The 16,953-nt window shown below is 39.6% G+C and overlaps 1 protein-coding gene across 2 annotated transcripts; it reads right to left on the reverse strand.

Annotated features, from left to right (window-relative positions):
* Positions 1-10,771: 10,771 nt before the first annotated feature.
* Positions 10,772-15,011, reverse strand: LOC123102719 (uncharacterized). 2 transcript variants are annotated; one of them, XM_044524143.1, is made up of 5 exons: positions 14,653-15,011; positions 13,311-13,428; positions 12,344-12,451; positions 11,490-11,591; positions 10,772-11,177 (listed from the first exon to the last, which is right to left on the reverse strand). In XM_044524143.1, the coding sequence occupies exons 3-5, from the start codon at positions 12,353-12,355 to the stop codon at positions 10,974-10,976; spliced, it is 318 nt and encodes a 105-aa protein (XP_044380078.1). In that variant the 5' UTR covers positions 12,356-12,451; positions 13,311-13,428; positions 14,653-15,011; the 3' UTR covers positions 10,772-10,973. The 2 variants fall into 2 exon arrangements, with proteins under 2 accessions (XP_044380078.1, XP_044380079.1); XM_044524144.1 differs by lacking the exon at positions 14,653-15,011 and having other exon boundaries at positions 13,311-14,642.
* Between the last annotated feature and the right edge of the window lie 1,942 nt (positions 15,012-16,953).

Here is a 16,953-nt window from a genome sequence, read left to right on the forward strand (position 1 = left end):
CAAAATCCTCAGCTCCTCCAAAGTCCTCAGCTGCACCCAATTCTTCAACGGGACCCTCTCTGCTGAAGACAAAGGCCATTGCTGGACGAGGTCCTCGCCCTAGTCCTCAGAAGAAGCAGGTCGCCTTCCAAGTGCTGTCTGAAGAAGATGAAGCTGATGATGAAGAACTTGCTGAGATCATTAGAGATAGGCAAGTCAGGGCCGCTAGAGCCAAAGGCACAAATGTGCTACTGATTTTGGATCCAAGGTTGATCCTCGACTATATTGATCTCTAGCACAAGGACCCAAACACTCCTATGCCTGATTTCAAGTTGTCTCCTGGCCAAAGTCACATGCTGACCCATTTCATCCAAGAAGAAAATGGAAATATGAGAAGGCCAGGCAGATCAAGAAAGCGCAATATAAGAAGGAGAAATTTCTAAAGAACAACGTTGTCACTGTGACAACTGATGAACTTGTAAAAATCCAGTCTGAAATCAAAACCCTCAGCGATGACTTCAAAGACTACTATGCTGATTGGCAAGGAGCCATGGTCAGGTTTGTTAAACTGACTGAGAAGTTCACCTCAAATGTTGCAGCTCCATCGCAACAGGAAATTCCTCAGGCCGAAGCATCTGCTCAGCCAACTGAAGAACATGCCAGCACCGCTGATGACTTTCAGGCTGCTGAAGAAAATGTGAGTTCCAGGGCTGATGACTGCATTCCAGCCACTGAAGAAATTGCTAGGGCATCCACTAGTGGTGCGTCTAAAGAAAATGAAGAAGTCAGGGCAACTGCATCAGTTGTGCCTAAAGAAAATCAACCAGATTCCTCTGCTCCTCCTGCGCCTACACCAACTCCGATCCTTCCATTTGCATCAGATGTGAAGAAGACCAAGGCTGCAGAGCAGGCAGCTGTGAAGAAAAGGAAAGCATCATCTACTTCAGATTCTTCAGCTCTGAAGAAAATGAAGTCAATGATAAGTTCGTTCGCAAATCCCATTGATGCTGTTCCGATCTCAAGCATGCCATCAAAGGACCTTGTTCCTTTAGATGAAGAATATGTGATCCCTAGCGGATCTGATGAAGAAAATCCTTCTACTGCTTCATCAGAGCAGATGGATGAAGAAATTGAAGCAGATCAAATCCCTTCAACACTAGTTGTTTCCTCGCCTATGCCTTAGTTCACAGCTGAAGAGGCTGGCATTGAAGAAATGGAAGATGAAGATGTGGACATTGGCTGTACCACACCTGTGCTAAGTGATGAATTTTGGGAAAGTTAGCATCCAAACTCTCCACTGTTCACACCTTTACAGCAAATACCTCAGTCCCCTGCACCAACTGTTCAAATGGGCTCTGAAGAAACTCAGCCCACTTCGTATGTATGTGAAGAAATTCCAGCCACTAGTGCTGAAGAAACTGCTGCTGCTGAACATCTGAAGACGCAGACTGCCACTAAAGAGGAACCAGAAATTCCTCGGCCTGAAGAACCTGAGATTGCGATTCCTGAGGTTGTGATGCAACTCACTGACACTCCTCTACCCAAGCCAAAGCATCCATTCTCCAGGAAGCAAAAATTTAAGGCTGTTGATTTCTTCGGCGAGCATGTATTCTTCACAGACTACAACCCCTATGACTCTGCTCGCATTAGGAAATGGCGTTTCTAGACTGCCAGCCAGGCTATTTTCTATTCCTTAGTGTTATTCAACAAAGACAAAATCTTCTACCATGAGCACATTCCTCATGTGGATATGGAATCTCTGGCGTGCTTTGAGCCAGTCCTCAGTGTTCTTCACGATGCTGGATTGTTAAATTTCTGCACTGACATCTTTGATTGGAATGAAGAACTCATTCTTCAATTTTATGCGACGCTGCACATCACAGGAGATTCTGAAGATGTGAATTCATGGGTGCTGGACTGGATGTCTGAAAACACTCACTACACGGCACCAGCTACTGAATTGCTTCATGCTTTACCACTCAGTCCTCCCCTTGAAGCTGCTCGTTGCATCTACAGTGAACCTGAGCTTACAAATCACTACATGCAAGTTCTGATGAAGCCTTTGAAGCCAAGTTAGGCCCCACGAACCAAATTCCTCGTGAAGGAATTACTATATGTGCCTCAGACTGTCTATCACATTCTGATGAGGACAATGAGTCCCATCAAAGGCCATGACTCATCTGATGAGGAAATAGTTGGCATCATGAAGAATCTGCTATTCAACATCATACATAGCATTCCTATCAACTATCACGATTTCTTCATGAGGCTTCTGGCAAATGCTGCACTTTCTCCGTTTGAGCTGAAACCTTATGCACCTTGGATTATGAGATTCCTCAGGACAAGGTCTTCACTCAACTACAAGGCTGATTTTCAGAATCACCTTAGCTATCTGCCCCCGTTTGAAGTCCTCAAGCAGGCTTTTACTTCAACTGATTAAAAGGGCAAGGCCCCTGCAGTCATTGATGAAGGCATTCGTCCATTGGATGGTCAGTTTCGCAAAGCTGCATCTTATTCCACCAATGATGACTCTGCCACACATGACTCTGCTGCCAATGCACCCAAGTCTACTCCTCAAACCACTGCTCCTCGTGTGATGACTGACCGTGAGGTTCTGCTTAGTCTTCACCAGATGGTGGGGTTAAGCGTCAGTTTGGTTCATTTCTTCACAACATGATAGCTACACACAATGCAGTGAAGAAAAACCATTACTACCTCCATGAAGTCTTTGGTCGCACCTGACCCATTCTATCCCATATGTATGGTGAAGAAGATCTCAAGAAAATGGGTCTCAAGGAAGATTTTGACTAGTCTGCACCTCCTCTGAAGAAATACAAGAAGGTCAAGGTTCCTCCTTTGGTGTCCAGCTTCTATTCTTCATCACGCGACACCGAGGAGCATGAAGACTTGGACAACACTGCAGCAGGCCCTTCCACCACAAACAAACCCAACAACGCTGGCGCTCCTTCATCAACTTGATATTCTTCAGGGGCGTTACTCCTCATTTTTGATCCTTTTGGTCATTCGATGACAAAGGGGGAGAATTTTGAGTTAGTCTTCAAGCGGGTCTGTCTATATGGGCATTTTTTTGCTAAGTTACAACTCTCGTTCTTTTGAAACTTTATTGGATCAAGTTGTAAACTTAAACCTGATGTCGCTCTGATATGTTTGATGTGTTTTTCTGCATGCTTATTCCTCATATATGTTAATGCACGCATGCTGAATTACATCAGTCACCATATTTCATCATGCATTTCAAATTCCTCATTATGATATGTCAAATGCGTGTATGAATTACAAGATATAGGGGGAGATCTCCATGATTCTACTCTTCAAGCGTGCAATGCTTCAAAAGCAAATTCCTCCTCATGCACATCTTCCGGGGGAGTAATTCTATATCTTGCAATCAAATTCGTCAATATCAGTATTTACACTTCATATGTTTGTCCCTGTTTAAAACTGAACCTATATTGTCATCAATCACCAAAAAGAGGGAGATTGTAAGTGCATCTAGTGCCCCTTAGTAATTTTGGTGTATTGAAGACTTATAGGTTAAGGGACTAATGTGATTTTGAGTATACATAGGTCTATAAGTCTATGAGGCGTTTGATATTTACGGAGAAAGTCGACCCCTAAAAATGAAGTTCTTCGACTGTAGACTTTGGATTTCTGAAGACTTTCTGAAGACTTTGAAAGTGAAGAAATTGGTGCAATCCTGAAGATTGGTATTCATCCGAGGAACATGAAGCATGAAAATTTTGTTTTCGTAGTTTCATTTTCTCTTTCTTGAGTCATAGGAATCACCGTACTGTTAAAGGGGGTCGAGGAAATACTAAGCAAAAATTTCCATTGAGTCAAAATCCTACACCTACCAATCCCTTCGAGTGAAGCCATTGGAAATCTCATACAGTTCAATCATATTCTTCAGTGACAGAGACGAAGTTCTTCTGGTCTCTGAGGAATTTGTTCTAATAGAGGAGTTAGGAATTCGCCAGTGCGGATTACCTACACAGTGAGGAACATGATAGCTCTGAGGAATTTGATACTCAAATTTCCGACCTCTGCTGTGCTATGCGCCAGTAGTCCCAAAATATCTGCCCACCTAACGGTCATATCATTGAAGGGCATTTATGTTTTATCATGTCGGGCTGCACCCTAGGCTATAAATAGCCGCTCCCTACAACCACTAGCTGGTTGGCTGCTCCGAGAGAAACTGACACTTGTCATTTGAGAGCATCCCATCCTCCGAGGACTTTGAGCGAAAATCATCAAGTGAGGAAACCCAAACCCAAACACCTACAAACTCCAAGTGATTGAGCATCACTGAAGAGATTGATCCTGTGTGGATCCAATGCTTGTTACTTTTGAAGACTGTGCTTCTTCTAGACGGTTAGGCATCAAGGTCTAGAGCATCCAAGAGGAATTATGGATCGCCGAGTGACCAAGTTTGTGAATGTTCGGAAGTCACCTGAAGACTTATCACGAGTGATTGGGCAAGGTCTGTGTGACCTTAGCTCAAGGAGAATACAGTGAGGACTGTGTGTCCTCAGATTTAAATACCTAGCCGCTCCAACCAGATGTACAACTGAGTCAACAGTTGGAACTGGTCTACCAAATCATTGTCTTCACCAAGCTCACTAGTTCTATTTCCTCAACTCTTTCATTTCCTCATAACTGTGTTGAGTGCTCGTTCATATCTGTGTTTAAAGACTTTGACTGAAGACTTTCTCAAATTCCTCAGTTCAATTTCTTCAGTCTGTTTGTCTTCATTCTGTATTATCCTGTGTTTACACTTTCTGTACTCTCTGCTTGTCTTCATTTCATCATGATGACTATGCTTGTGCTCTGTTATGTTTACTTTAGAGTACTTATTCCGCTGCTAGTAGTTCTTCGCTAAGGAATTTCCTCACCTGCAAATTCCTCAGTGAAGAATTCATAAAAATCGCCTATTCACCCCCCTCTAGTCGATATACCGCACTTTCAAACGAGCTTTATTTTACACTTTTATATCATTTTTGGGACTAACCTACTAACCGGAGGCCCAACCCAAATTGCTGTTTTTTGCCTATTTTAGGGTTTCGAAGAGAAGGAATATCAAACGGAGTCCAAATGGAATGAAACCTTCGGGAACGTGATTTTCTCAACAAACATGATCCAGGAGATTTGGAGTGGGCGTAAGAAACAACGGAGGAAGCCACGAGGCAGGGGGGGCCTACCCCCCTGGCGCGCCCTCCACCCTCGTGGCCCCCCCGTTGCTCCATCGACATACTTCTTCCTCCTATATATATCCACGTACCCCCCAAACATCCATGAGCTCCACGAAAACCTAATTCCACTGCTGCAACCTTCTGTACCTGAGATATCCCATCTTGGGGCCTTTTCCGAAGCTTCATCGGAGGGGGCATTGACCACAGAGGGCATCTACGTCAACTCCATGGCCTCTCCGGTGATGTTTGAGTAGTTTACTTCAGACCTACGGGTCCATAGTTATTAGCTAGATGGCTTCTTCTCTCTCTTTGGATCTCAATACAAAGTTCTCCTCGATCTTCTTGGACATCTATTCGTTGTAATCTTCTTTTGCGGTGTGTTTGTCGAGATCCGATGAATTGTCGGTTTATGATCCAGTTTATCTATGAACAATATTTGATTCTCCTCTGAATTCTTTTATGTACGATTGGTTTATCTTTGCAAGTCTCTTTGAATTATCAGTTTGGTTTGCCCTACTAGATTGATCTTTCTTGCAATGGGAGAAGTGCTTAGCTTTGGGTTCAATCTTGCGGTGTTCGATCCCAGTGATAGAAAGGGAAACGACACGTATTGTATTGTTGCCATCGAGGATAAAAAGATGGGGTTTATATCATATTTCATGAGTTTATCCCTCTACATCATGTCATCTTCCTTAAAGCATTACTCTATTCTTATGAACTTAATACTCTAGATGCATGCTAGATAGCGGTCGATGTGTGGAGTAATAGTAGTAGATGCATAATCGTTTCGGTCTACTTGTCGCGGACGTGATGCCTATATACATGATCATACCTAGATATTCTCATAACTATGCTCAATTCTATCAATTGCACGACAGTAATTCATTTAGCCACCATAATACTTATGCTCTTGAGAGAATCCACTAGTGAAACCTATGGCCCCGGGTCTATCTTTCATCATATTAATCTTCCAACACTTAGTTACTAGATTGATACCTTGGTTCCCAAAAACTGAGGGAAATACTTACGCTACTTTGCTGCATCACCCTTTTCTCTTCAAGGGAAAACCAACGCAGTGCTCAAGAGGTAGCAAGAAGGATTTCTGGTGCCGTTGCTGGGGAGATTCGCGCCAAGTCAAGTCAAGATTTGACTCCCAACAACGAGTCATTTCTGGCGCCATTACCAAGTCAAAACATACCAAGTACCCATCACATACTCTTATCCCTCACATTACATTATTTGCCATTTGCCTCTCGTTTTCCTCTCCCCCCACTTCACCCTTGCCGTTTTATTCGCCCTTTCTCTCCGTTCCCCTTCTCTTTCCGTATTTGCCTCTTTTGCCCGTTTCTTGTCTGCTTGTGTGTTGGATTGCTTGCTTGTCATGATGGCTCAAGATAATACTAAATTGTGTGACTTTGCCAATACCAACAACAATGATTTTCTTAGCACTCCGATTGCTCCTCTTACCGATGCAAAATCTTGTGAAATTAATTCTGCTTTGTTGAATCTTGTCATGAAAGATCAATTCACCGGTCTTCCTAGTGAAGATGCCGCTACCCATCTAAACAACTTTGTTGATTTGTGTGATATGCAATAGAAGAAAGATGTGGATAATGATATTGTTAAATTGAAGCTATTTCTGTTTTCTCTTAGAGATCGTGCTAAAGCTTGGTTTTCGTCTTTGCCTAAAAATAGTATTGATTCATGGAATAAGTGCAAAGATGCTTTTATCTCTAAGTATTTTCTTCCCACTAAGAGCATCTCTCTTAGAAACGATATTATGAATTTTAAGAAACTTGATCATGAACATGTTTCACAATCTTGGGAGAGGATGAAATTAATGATACGTAATTGCCCTACACATGGTTTGAATCTTTGGATGATTATATAAAACTTTTATGCCGGATTGAATTTTGCTTCTAGAAATCTTTTAGATTCGGCCGCAGGATGCACTTTTATGGAAATCACTTTAGGAGAAGCTACTAAACTCCTAGATAATATTATGGTTAATTATTCTCAATGGCACACCAAACGATCTACTAATAAAAAAGTACATGCAATTGAAGAGATTAATGTTTTGAGTGGAAAGATGGATGAACTTATGAAATTGTTTTCTAATAAGAGTGCTCCTGCTGATCCTAATGATATGCCTTTGTCTACTTTGATTGAGAATAATAATGAATCTATGGATGTGAATTTTGTTGGTAGGAACAATTTTGGTAACAACGCCTATAGAGGTAATTTTAATTCTAGGCCGTTTCCTAGTAATTCCTCTAATAATTATGGTAATTCCTACAACAATTATTATGGAAATTTTAATAAGATTCCCTCTGATTTTTAATGTAGTATTAAAGAATTTATTACTTCGCAAAAGAGTTCCAATGCTTTGATTGAAGAAAAATTGCTTAAGATTGATGAATTGGCTAGGAATGTTGATAGGATTTCTCTTGATGTTGATTCTTTGAAACTTATATCTATTACACCTAAGCATGATATCAATGAGTCTCTCAAGGCCATGAGAATTTCCATTGACGAGTGCAAAGAAAGAACCGCTAGGATGCGTGCTAAGAAAGATTGCTTTGTGAAAGCGTGTTCTTCTAGTTTTAATGATAATAAAGATGAAGATCTAAAAGTTATTGATGTGTATCCTATTAAATCTTTATTTTGCAATATGAATCTTGATAATGATGGGACTGAAGACGAGCCACCTTTACCTAGAAGGCATTCCAAAAATTCAGAGTTTTTAGATCTTGATGCAAAAATTGTTAAAAGTGGGATTGAAGAGGTCAAAACTTTAAATATCAATGAACCCACTATTTTGGATTTCAAGGAATTTAATTATGATAATTGCTCTTTGATAGATTTTATTTCCTTCTTGCAATCCGTGCTAAATTCTTCTCATGCTTATAGTCAAAATAAAGCTTTTACTAAACATATCGTTGATGCTTTGATGCAATCTTATGAAGAAAAACTTGAGTTGGAAGTTTCTATCCCTAGAAAACTTTATGACGAGTGGTAACCTACAATAAATTTTAAAATTAAAGATCATGGGTGCTATGCTTTGTGTGATTTGGGTGCTAGTGTTTCCACGATTCCAAAAACTTTGTGTGATTTGTTAGGTTTCCGTGATTTTGATGATTGTTCTTTAAACTTGCACCTTGCGGATTCCACTATTAAGAAACCTATGGGAAGAATTAATGATGTTCTTATTGTTGAAAATAGGAACTATGTGCCTGTAGATTTCATTGTTCTTGATATAGATTGCAATCCTTCATGTCCTACTATTCTTGGTACACCTTTCCTTAAAATGATTGGTGCAATTATTGATATGAAGGAAGGGAATATTAGATTCCAATTTCCGTTAACGAAAGGCATGTAAAACTTCCCTAGAAATAAAATTAAATTACCATATGAATCTATTATGAGATCCACTTATGGATTGCCTACCAAAGATGGCAATACCTAGATCTATCTTCACTTTTATGCCTAGCTAGGGGCGTTAAACGATAGCGCTTGTTGGGAGGCAACCTAATTTTATTTTTATTCCTTGCCTTTTGCTCCTGTTTAGTAATAAATAATTTATCTATCCTCTATTTTTGTTGTGTTTTTTGTGTTTAATGAGTGTTTGTGCCAAGAAGAACTGTTGGGAAGACTTGGGGAAAGTCTGTTTAATCTTGCTGTAAAAAACAGAAACTTTAGCACACACGAGAATTGCTGCCATTTTTATTTGGAAGGTGATATTTAGTTAATTATTTTTTCAGATGATTAATATATAAACTCCTCATGTCCAGAAATTTATTTTAGAATTGTTGGGGTTCCATAAGTTGCGTTAGCTACAGATTACTACAGACTGTTCTGTTTTTGACAGATTCTGTTTTTCTTGTGTTGTTTGCCTATTTTGATGAATCTATGGCTAGTAAAAGAGTTTATAAACCATAGAGAAGTTGGAATACAGTAGGTTTAACACCAATATAAATAAATAATGAGTTCATTACAGTACCTTGAAGTGGTGTTTTGTTTTCTTTCGCTAACGGAGCTCACGAGATTTTCTATCTTGAGTTTTGTGTTGTGAAGTTTTCAAGTTTTGGGTAAAGATTTGATGGATTATGGAACAAAGAGTGGAAAGAGCCTAAGCTTGGGGATGCCCATGGCACCCCAAGGTAAAATTCAAGTAAACCAAAAAGCCTAAGCTTGTGGATGCCCCGAAAGGCATCCCCTCTTTCGTCTTCGTCTATCGGTAACTTTACTTGCAGCTATATTTTTATTCATCACATGATATGTGTTTTGCTTGGAGCGTCTTGTATGATTTGAGTTTTTGCTTTTTAGTTTACCACAATCATCCTTGCTGTACACACCTTTTGAGAGAGACTCAAATGATCTGAAATTTATTAGAACTAGATGACCAGTTGCGCCAAATGGCGCAAAGACCCGTTTAAAACCATGTTTGTGTTGAAAATATTAGCATTTTCTTAATAACCGTATATTTGAGTACATTTGGTAAGAACTTATACCCCTCATATATAAAGTAAATTGAATGCAAATATTTTCTTAAGGTAATAATGCCACAAATTAGATCATCGGTAGGTCAAGATAGTTGAGTCTACAATTAGGAACTCTAAGTAGCTGTAAACTTGCATTGGAAAAAGATAAACACAAGTGACACAATAAAATGTACTTAGTACATGAACTCGTGAACATTGTGTATAAGAGAAGTTAATAGAAATAGTGGTCAATTACATCATATAATTTGGTTCTATACTCTTCTGTGTGTATATATCCTGAATGCTACCCCTTTGTGATCAACTTTTTGTCCTTCGAATCAAATGGCACAGCTACCGCCCCTTGTGGAAAAAGAAAGGACTCTGTAATACTCGTAAATGTAAAAGGAAAACATCATGTGATGCATCTCAACCTGCGCAAAACAATGTAAAAACCATACATGCTATCTACATACTCTTATTGTCTAGCAAAGCATAAGTAGCTGAGGGACCATGTACAAAAGAATTGAAAATTAGCAAGAAAGAAGCATGCCATCAGCTGTCTAGACAACCATAAAACAATAAGTGGCAAAAGCCCCATCAGAATTAGCATTTGCCATCCAGTTTATGAGCCAAAGTTGAGCATTCACCAGTCGATAAAGCATATTAAGCATCAGCTATAAAACAAACTCCATTTTACTAATAAGACAACATAGATATGAAGTGGGAAAACTCTATTTTGACATCCAGTTTATGAGCTAAAGTGGAAAGTTATGGTCACAAATGCATAAATAAGCAATATAGAAAATTAGTGGAAATCTCGCGCCTGAGCGGCACCTCATCGCAGCTCGACACCCCCACCATCGCTCGTCTCGCGCTTTAGTGGAAATTTTAGGAACACAAATAGTAATAGGATTGGTTAGAGTAAGATGTGCTGGAAATGGAAACAAAAAATGCCGGTATCTTTATTCAAATATTGCTCGAAAGCACATGCCCAGGACGTTGCATCCAGAAGTTCATCTGAATATTATCTTAAAAGGTTAGGATGCGAGAAAATAACACCTTGGGTAGGCATTTGTAATTCAAAAAGAGAAAACAACTCGATAGTAGAATTTGAAACTGCTAATCCTCCCGAAGTCTTTGCATAATAGGAGTATAGTACTGCACATGCTATGCTGCAGAAGATTTAAAAATGGTAGATAATAATAAATAGGAAAGTACAAAAACAATCTCTTGACAGAAAGCATAGGGGCCGTGTCAAAATAATTAATAAAAATGATCTCCACTGATTAAGAAATAAACAATGCAACTACACACAGATCAAACCATCATTTGTGCTTGTCATCTTCTTGGGCAGCGGCAGCAGCTGCGCGTCGCTCGGCGTCTTGGGCAGTTGGTGCAGCGGGGCATCGCTCGGCGTCTTGCCATTCTTCAAGATCACCAACGACTTCCTCGCCACCTCCCTCGCCATATCTCTCTCATCATGCATTGCAAATTGAGCAGGAAGTACAGACTTCAGAGGAATTGAGAGAATAAGAATCAGCGCACATTAACTATTATCAATAGACTGACTCAACAACCAGAATAATATACTTGTCAACATTTACATTTACATGTAAAATAAAGGCAATATAGTGTGCTTTATGAATCAAAGATAGCAGCAAGTGTCCAGCCGGCGACCATATGAAGCGAAGATAGCAACGAGCAATCAGCGAACAACATTACGAAATTAGTAGCTATATAAAGAGTACACTCTGTAGTATAGCACGAGATTGTCATAGTAAAGGATGTATAGCTAGAATCTGGATAAGAGATTCCTGCATACCTGCAGGAAAGAGGATAGGGGCGATAGCCAGAACTTGCATATGACTACTCCTAGCCCAGTAGCCTTGAGACAATGAACATCAGGGGAAGACAAAAGCGAGCACTGCAGCACATGAGCAAAATATGGAATAAAGCAACCCGAGAAGAAAAAACCAGAGGAACAAATGAACAAGTACAATGAGACTACCAGGAACAAATGATTCTAATTCTCTAAGGAAAAAGTGCATGTACAGAGAGATTATAGCTATACAACTAACCATAAGCATGAGCTCCCAAATGGCAAAATCATTGGTCCCTTTGGATGCAAGAGAATGCCAAGAGTGTTAATGATAAAATGATTTTGCTTGAACAGTTTCATTTTGCTAATTACCAAAGCATCCTAAGTGGGCTCCAAATGGCAAAATCATCAATTACCAAGGCATTCCAAGTGCATATATGCTTGAATCTTTCTACCAGCAAACATCATGTGGAACATTCAAGCATTAAATATTTACAATTAAGATTCAGAGATATTGTTTGGGGTGTCCATTGTTATCCTCACTTTTTGGTAATTAATAAAATGGAAGATACATATCATGCATAATTTATTGGAAAATATTAGTAGGTACTGCTGCAACTGTTAAAATAAGTTTCCTTGGTTATTAGTTTATGAAAAGTTGGTCATCTAGTATGTCTAAATGGAAGATACATGGCAAAAAAGGATTAAATGGAACATCAAGCCATTGAAATGCATTTGAGATCAAAATATATCATGCACAAAAAATGGAATTAGCTAGGCTGTCGTTATTCTATTTTTCTATTTTAAAGAAAAAACAAAAGAAAAACATGGAAAGATTAAAGACGCAAATTGATTACCTGAAGGGGCATATAATGTCAACCTCTTCTCAGAGGACTAATGCTTATTCTTTCAGTTTCTGCGACTCACACATCATCAAACTTCAGTGTAACTGTTGATTCAGTATCCTGCATTGTAGAATGCACAACATAAAAACCATGGAGAAAATAGTATTCAAGGCTAGGAATTTCTTCAATAGAGAATAAAAATATATGAGAGGGTAGCGGCCTAACTGTTTTATCAAACAGCGGAAAAGATTATTTACCCCTAGCAGACAGTTCTTTCATGATTTCTCATACATAGAGAACAACTAACAATTTCAGAATGTTATGTTATATTTAAACAATAGATCACAGACACACGGAGTTGCACAACAGCTATAGTCAAAACTACTGGCACCAAAAGCATGGTTGATAAATCTATAAACTTTGCCGCACTGCAGTTTTACAATGAAAGAAATAGTAGTAACACCAGACCTAAGTAAAGCCACTCTATACGTATCAGCCACATCCTGCTAAATTGGTAATTTTGCTGCTTCATCCTCTTAACGATACACTTACAACACTCTTTTGTTCAAAAACCCAAAACAAAATGTCATAGATATCCTTCTCTGAAGTTGAAATATATCAGTGATATTAATGGAGAGCACATTCACCTACCAAAAGGTATATATTCACTTATATCAAATATCTACATATGAATAGAATGAAAATAGCAGCCTACTTTACATTCTACCTCTCGACAACGAAACAAAACATAATAACTTATATAACCAAAAAAAGCATTCTTTTCAAAGGTCCAGCTGAAGAGTTAAAGGAGGCAATGCAAGGGAAAACTATAAACGATCAGAGGTTTGATACAGTATCCAAGTGTTAACATATATGGTGGGATTTCAAGCATGAGCTCACTCTTCTTTTACCAAATAGAAAAGGTGTGACTTATAGAATGAAGAACCGATGCAAGAAAGTCAACGGTTGTGAAGAGTACCATTATTTCGGTTTCCATAGTGAATTTCCATACAAAAGAAGTCTTCAGCTCGATTGTATCTTTAGAACAAAACAACTCAGCCAAATAGTATGCAATCCATCAGCCGAGCTCGCATTTTCTACACATAGAAATAACAATACAGTGTCAATCAAGTTGCCTTGTACAGAAATAAATGTGTATTAAAATCCACACATAATCAAGAGAGAACAGGTCATATCCATCAAATTAAATTTCTTGCACAAAGTAGAAAGATGCCCTAAAACATTATCATGCTTTCTAGTACTCGCTATGTGTAGTTGTGTCATTGCCGATTAGTGCATAGAATAGTATTGCCATGGATGAGCTAATGAGAATAGTATTGCTATGGATGAGCACAAAGAAGCAACAGCCCAAGATGAGCACATTAAAGATACTCTGTCAGGAAAACAACGCCAAAAGGAATCTGGACGTGGCCGACCAACACCATCCTTAATCACATAAGTTAAAACTGTAGTTATAGTTATGGCCACTGAAAACAGGAGACCTGGTATGACAATATATATTTCAGATTATTGCATAAGAATAAGATGGCATATATGAATGATTGTTATTTCTTGTAAAATAGGTAATCAAATTAACAACTACAGTAAAAACTAAGAACAATTGGAATGAACTATTGTAGGAAATATAAAAGCATCCTCAAACTAACTACTATTGGCTTTACCGATCTACTATTGTTCAGAGTGATTACCAACTACTGTAGAAAAAACCAAGGTTGACATGAACATTCTTTGTTCTTTCTGAGTTGAACGACTCCTTCAAGAGCAAATTGTCAAGCTGGCCATAAAAAGAGAGCCACGCAAAAATGCCGAGAAAAGCAAAAAACTGTATGTGAACAAGTGAAGTAGGCAGTAGTTAGATGTAGCATTTCGATGAAATTAGACCTAGTGCCTTGTGGGCGGCCCCTTCGCCATTTAACGCACGACCAGACCTAGACTATAATCCAATTAATTCTTGCCAGATCCTAAAGTGTGGGATTATGTCAAACAAGAAAAAAAATCACATTAATGAAGCAATTATCAATTGAAGTGATCTAGAATTTAAGACTGCTAAGGGCTAACCATCACTCCCTTGTCCAAAGATCACATTTTGCAACTCCTAAAAAATAATACAGAAACCAAAGTTTCTAGACTACAGGGGAAATTCCACTGCCTACAGCAAGATGGCAGCACATCTAAGATCTAACTACATATATGAACAAAAAAAACCAACTAAGGCATCCCCATCCCGGAGAGAAACCCTAGCCTACCAGAGACGGCCACGATAGAGAGAAGGCAGGAAGCCGGGGAGAGAGGTTGCTCACGTGCGATGATGCGATGGCGGCCGGCGTGGCCGGGGACGGGGGAGGAGGCGTACGGTGCTTGGTCAGGAGGGCGCGGGCTCCGGGTCGGCGGGTCCGATGGCACCGCTCTCCTCGCCTCATCGATGGTCCTCGGAGCGGCTGGGTTCAGCGGAGTGGAGGTGGCGGAGTGGGAGGAGGGGAGCACGAGGTGGAGAGGAGGCGGCGCCCCGACCAAAAGTGGAGATGGAGGAGGCGATGGGGGTGATTAGGGGAGGAGGAGGAGCAGAGGTGGGGACTGGGGGAGGAAAGGAGGCGGCGGACTGGGGGTGGGTGCGGGGACGAGAGGTGGTCTAGGTGAGACGGGACGCATAGCTGGTTTTGTTTCGCTCATTCATTGGCTCTGCTCTCCACACTGCGAATAAAAGGAGACGTGGCAGGTGCCGCTAGTTGGGCGCACTAGCTCATCCTTCATATGTTCAATACTCTATGTGCTTCACTTATATCTTTTGAGCTATATAGTTTTTGCTCTAGTGCTTCACTTATGTCTTTTAGAGCACGGCGGTGGTTTTGTTTTATAGAAACTATTGTTCTTCTCATGATTCACTTATATTATTTTGAGAGTCCTTTAGAACAACATGGAAATTTGCCTTAATATAAAAACTTTCATACAAGTGCATTGAATACTATGAGAAGTTTGATACTTGATAATTGTTTTGAGATATGGAGATGGTGATATTAGAGTCATGCTAGTTGAGTAGTTGTGAATTTGAGAAATTCTTGTGTTAAGGTTTGTGATTACCGTAGCATGCACGTATGGTGAACCGTTATGTGATGAAGTCGAAGCATGATTTATTTATTGATTGTCTTCTTTATGAGTGGCGGTCGGGGATGAGTGATGGTCTTTTCCTACCAATCTATCCCCCTAGGAGCATGTGCGTAGTACTTTGTTTCGATAACTAATAGATCTTTGCAATAAGTATGTGAGTTCTTTATGACTAATGTTGAGTCCATGGATTATACGCACTCTCACCCTTCCACCATTGCTAGCCTCTCTAGTATCGCGCAACTTTCGCCGGTACCATAAACCCACCATATACCTTCCTCAAAACAGCCACCATACCTACCTATTATGGCATTTTCATAGCCATTCCGAGATATATTGCCATGCAACTTTCCACCGTTCCGTTATTATGACACGCTTCATCATTGTCATATTGCTTGCATGATCATGTAGTTGACATCGTATTTGTGGCAAAGCCACCGTTCATAATTCTTCATACATGTCACTCATGCATCATTACACATCCCGGTACACCGCCGGAGGCATTCACATAGAGTCATATTTTGTTCTAAGTATTGAGTTATAATTCTTGAGTTGTAAGTAAATAAAGTGTGATGATCATCATTATTAGAGCATTGTCCCAAGTGAGGAAAGGATGATGGAGACTTTGATTTCCCCACAAGTCGGGATGAGACTCCGGACGAAAAAAGGAAAAGAGGCCAAAAAGAAAAAAGAAAGAAAGAAGGCCCAAATAAAAAAATGAGAGAAAAAGAGAGAAGGGACAATGCTACTATCCTTTTTCCACACTTGTGCTTCAAAGTAGCACCATGTTCTTCATATAGAGAGTCTCCTATGATATCACTTTCATATAGTAGTGGCAATTTTTCGTTATAGAACTTGGTTTGTATATTCCAATGATGGGCTTCCTCAAAATACCCTAGGTCTTCGTGAGCAAGGAAGTTGGATGCACACCCACTTAGTTTATTTTATTGAGCTTTCATATACTTATAGCTCTAGTGCATCCGTTGCATGGCAATCCCTACTCACTCACATTGATATCTATTGATGGGCATCTCCATAGCCCATTTGATACGCCTAGTTGATGTGAGACTATCTTCTCCCTTTTGTCTTCTCCACAACCACCATTCTATTCCACCATAGTGCTATATCCATGGCTCACGCTCATATATTGCGTGAAGATTGAAAAAGTTTGAGGACATCAAAAGTATGAAACAATTGCTTGGCTTGTCATTGGGGTTGTGCATGATTTAAATATTTTGTGTGGTGAAGATAGAGCATAGCCAGACCATATGATTTTGTAGGGATAACTTTCTTTGGCCATGTTATTTTGAGAATACATAATTGCTTAGTTAGTATGCTTGAAGTATTATTATTTTTATGTCAATATTAAATTTTTATCTTGGATCTTTCGGATCTGAACATTCATGCCACAATAAAGAAAAATTACATTGAGAAATATGTTGGAATGCATTCCACATCAAAAATTCTTCTTTTATGATTTACCTACTCGAGGACGAGCA

Source organism: Triticum aestivum, chromosome 5A (genome assembly GCF_018294505.1).
Source record: "Triticum aestivum cultivar Chinese Spring chromosome 5A, IWGSC CS RefSeq v2.1, whole genome shotgun sequence".
Lineage (NCBI taxonomy): Eukaryota > Viridiplantae > Streptophyta > Magnoliopsida > Poales > Poaceae > Triticum > Triticum aestivum.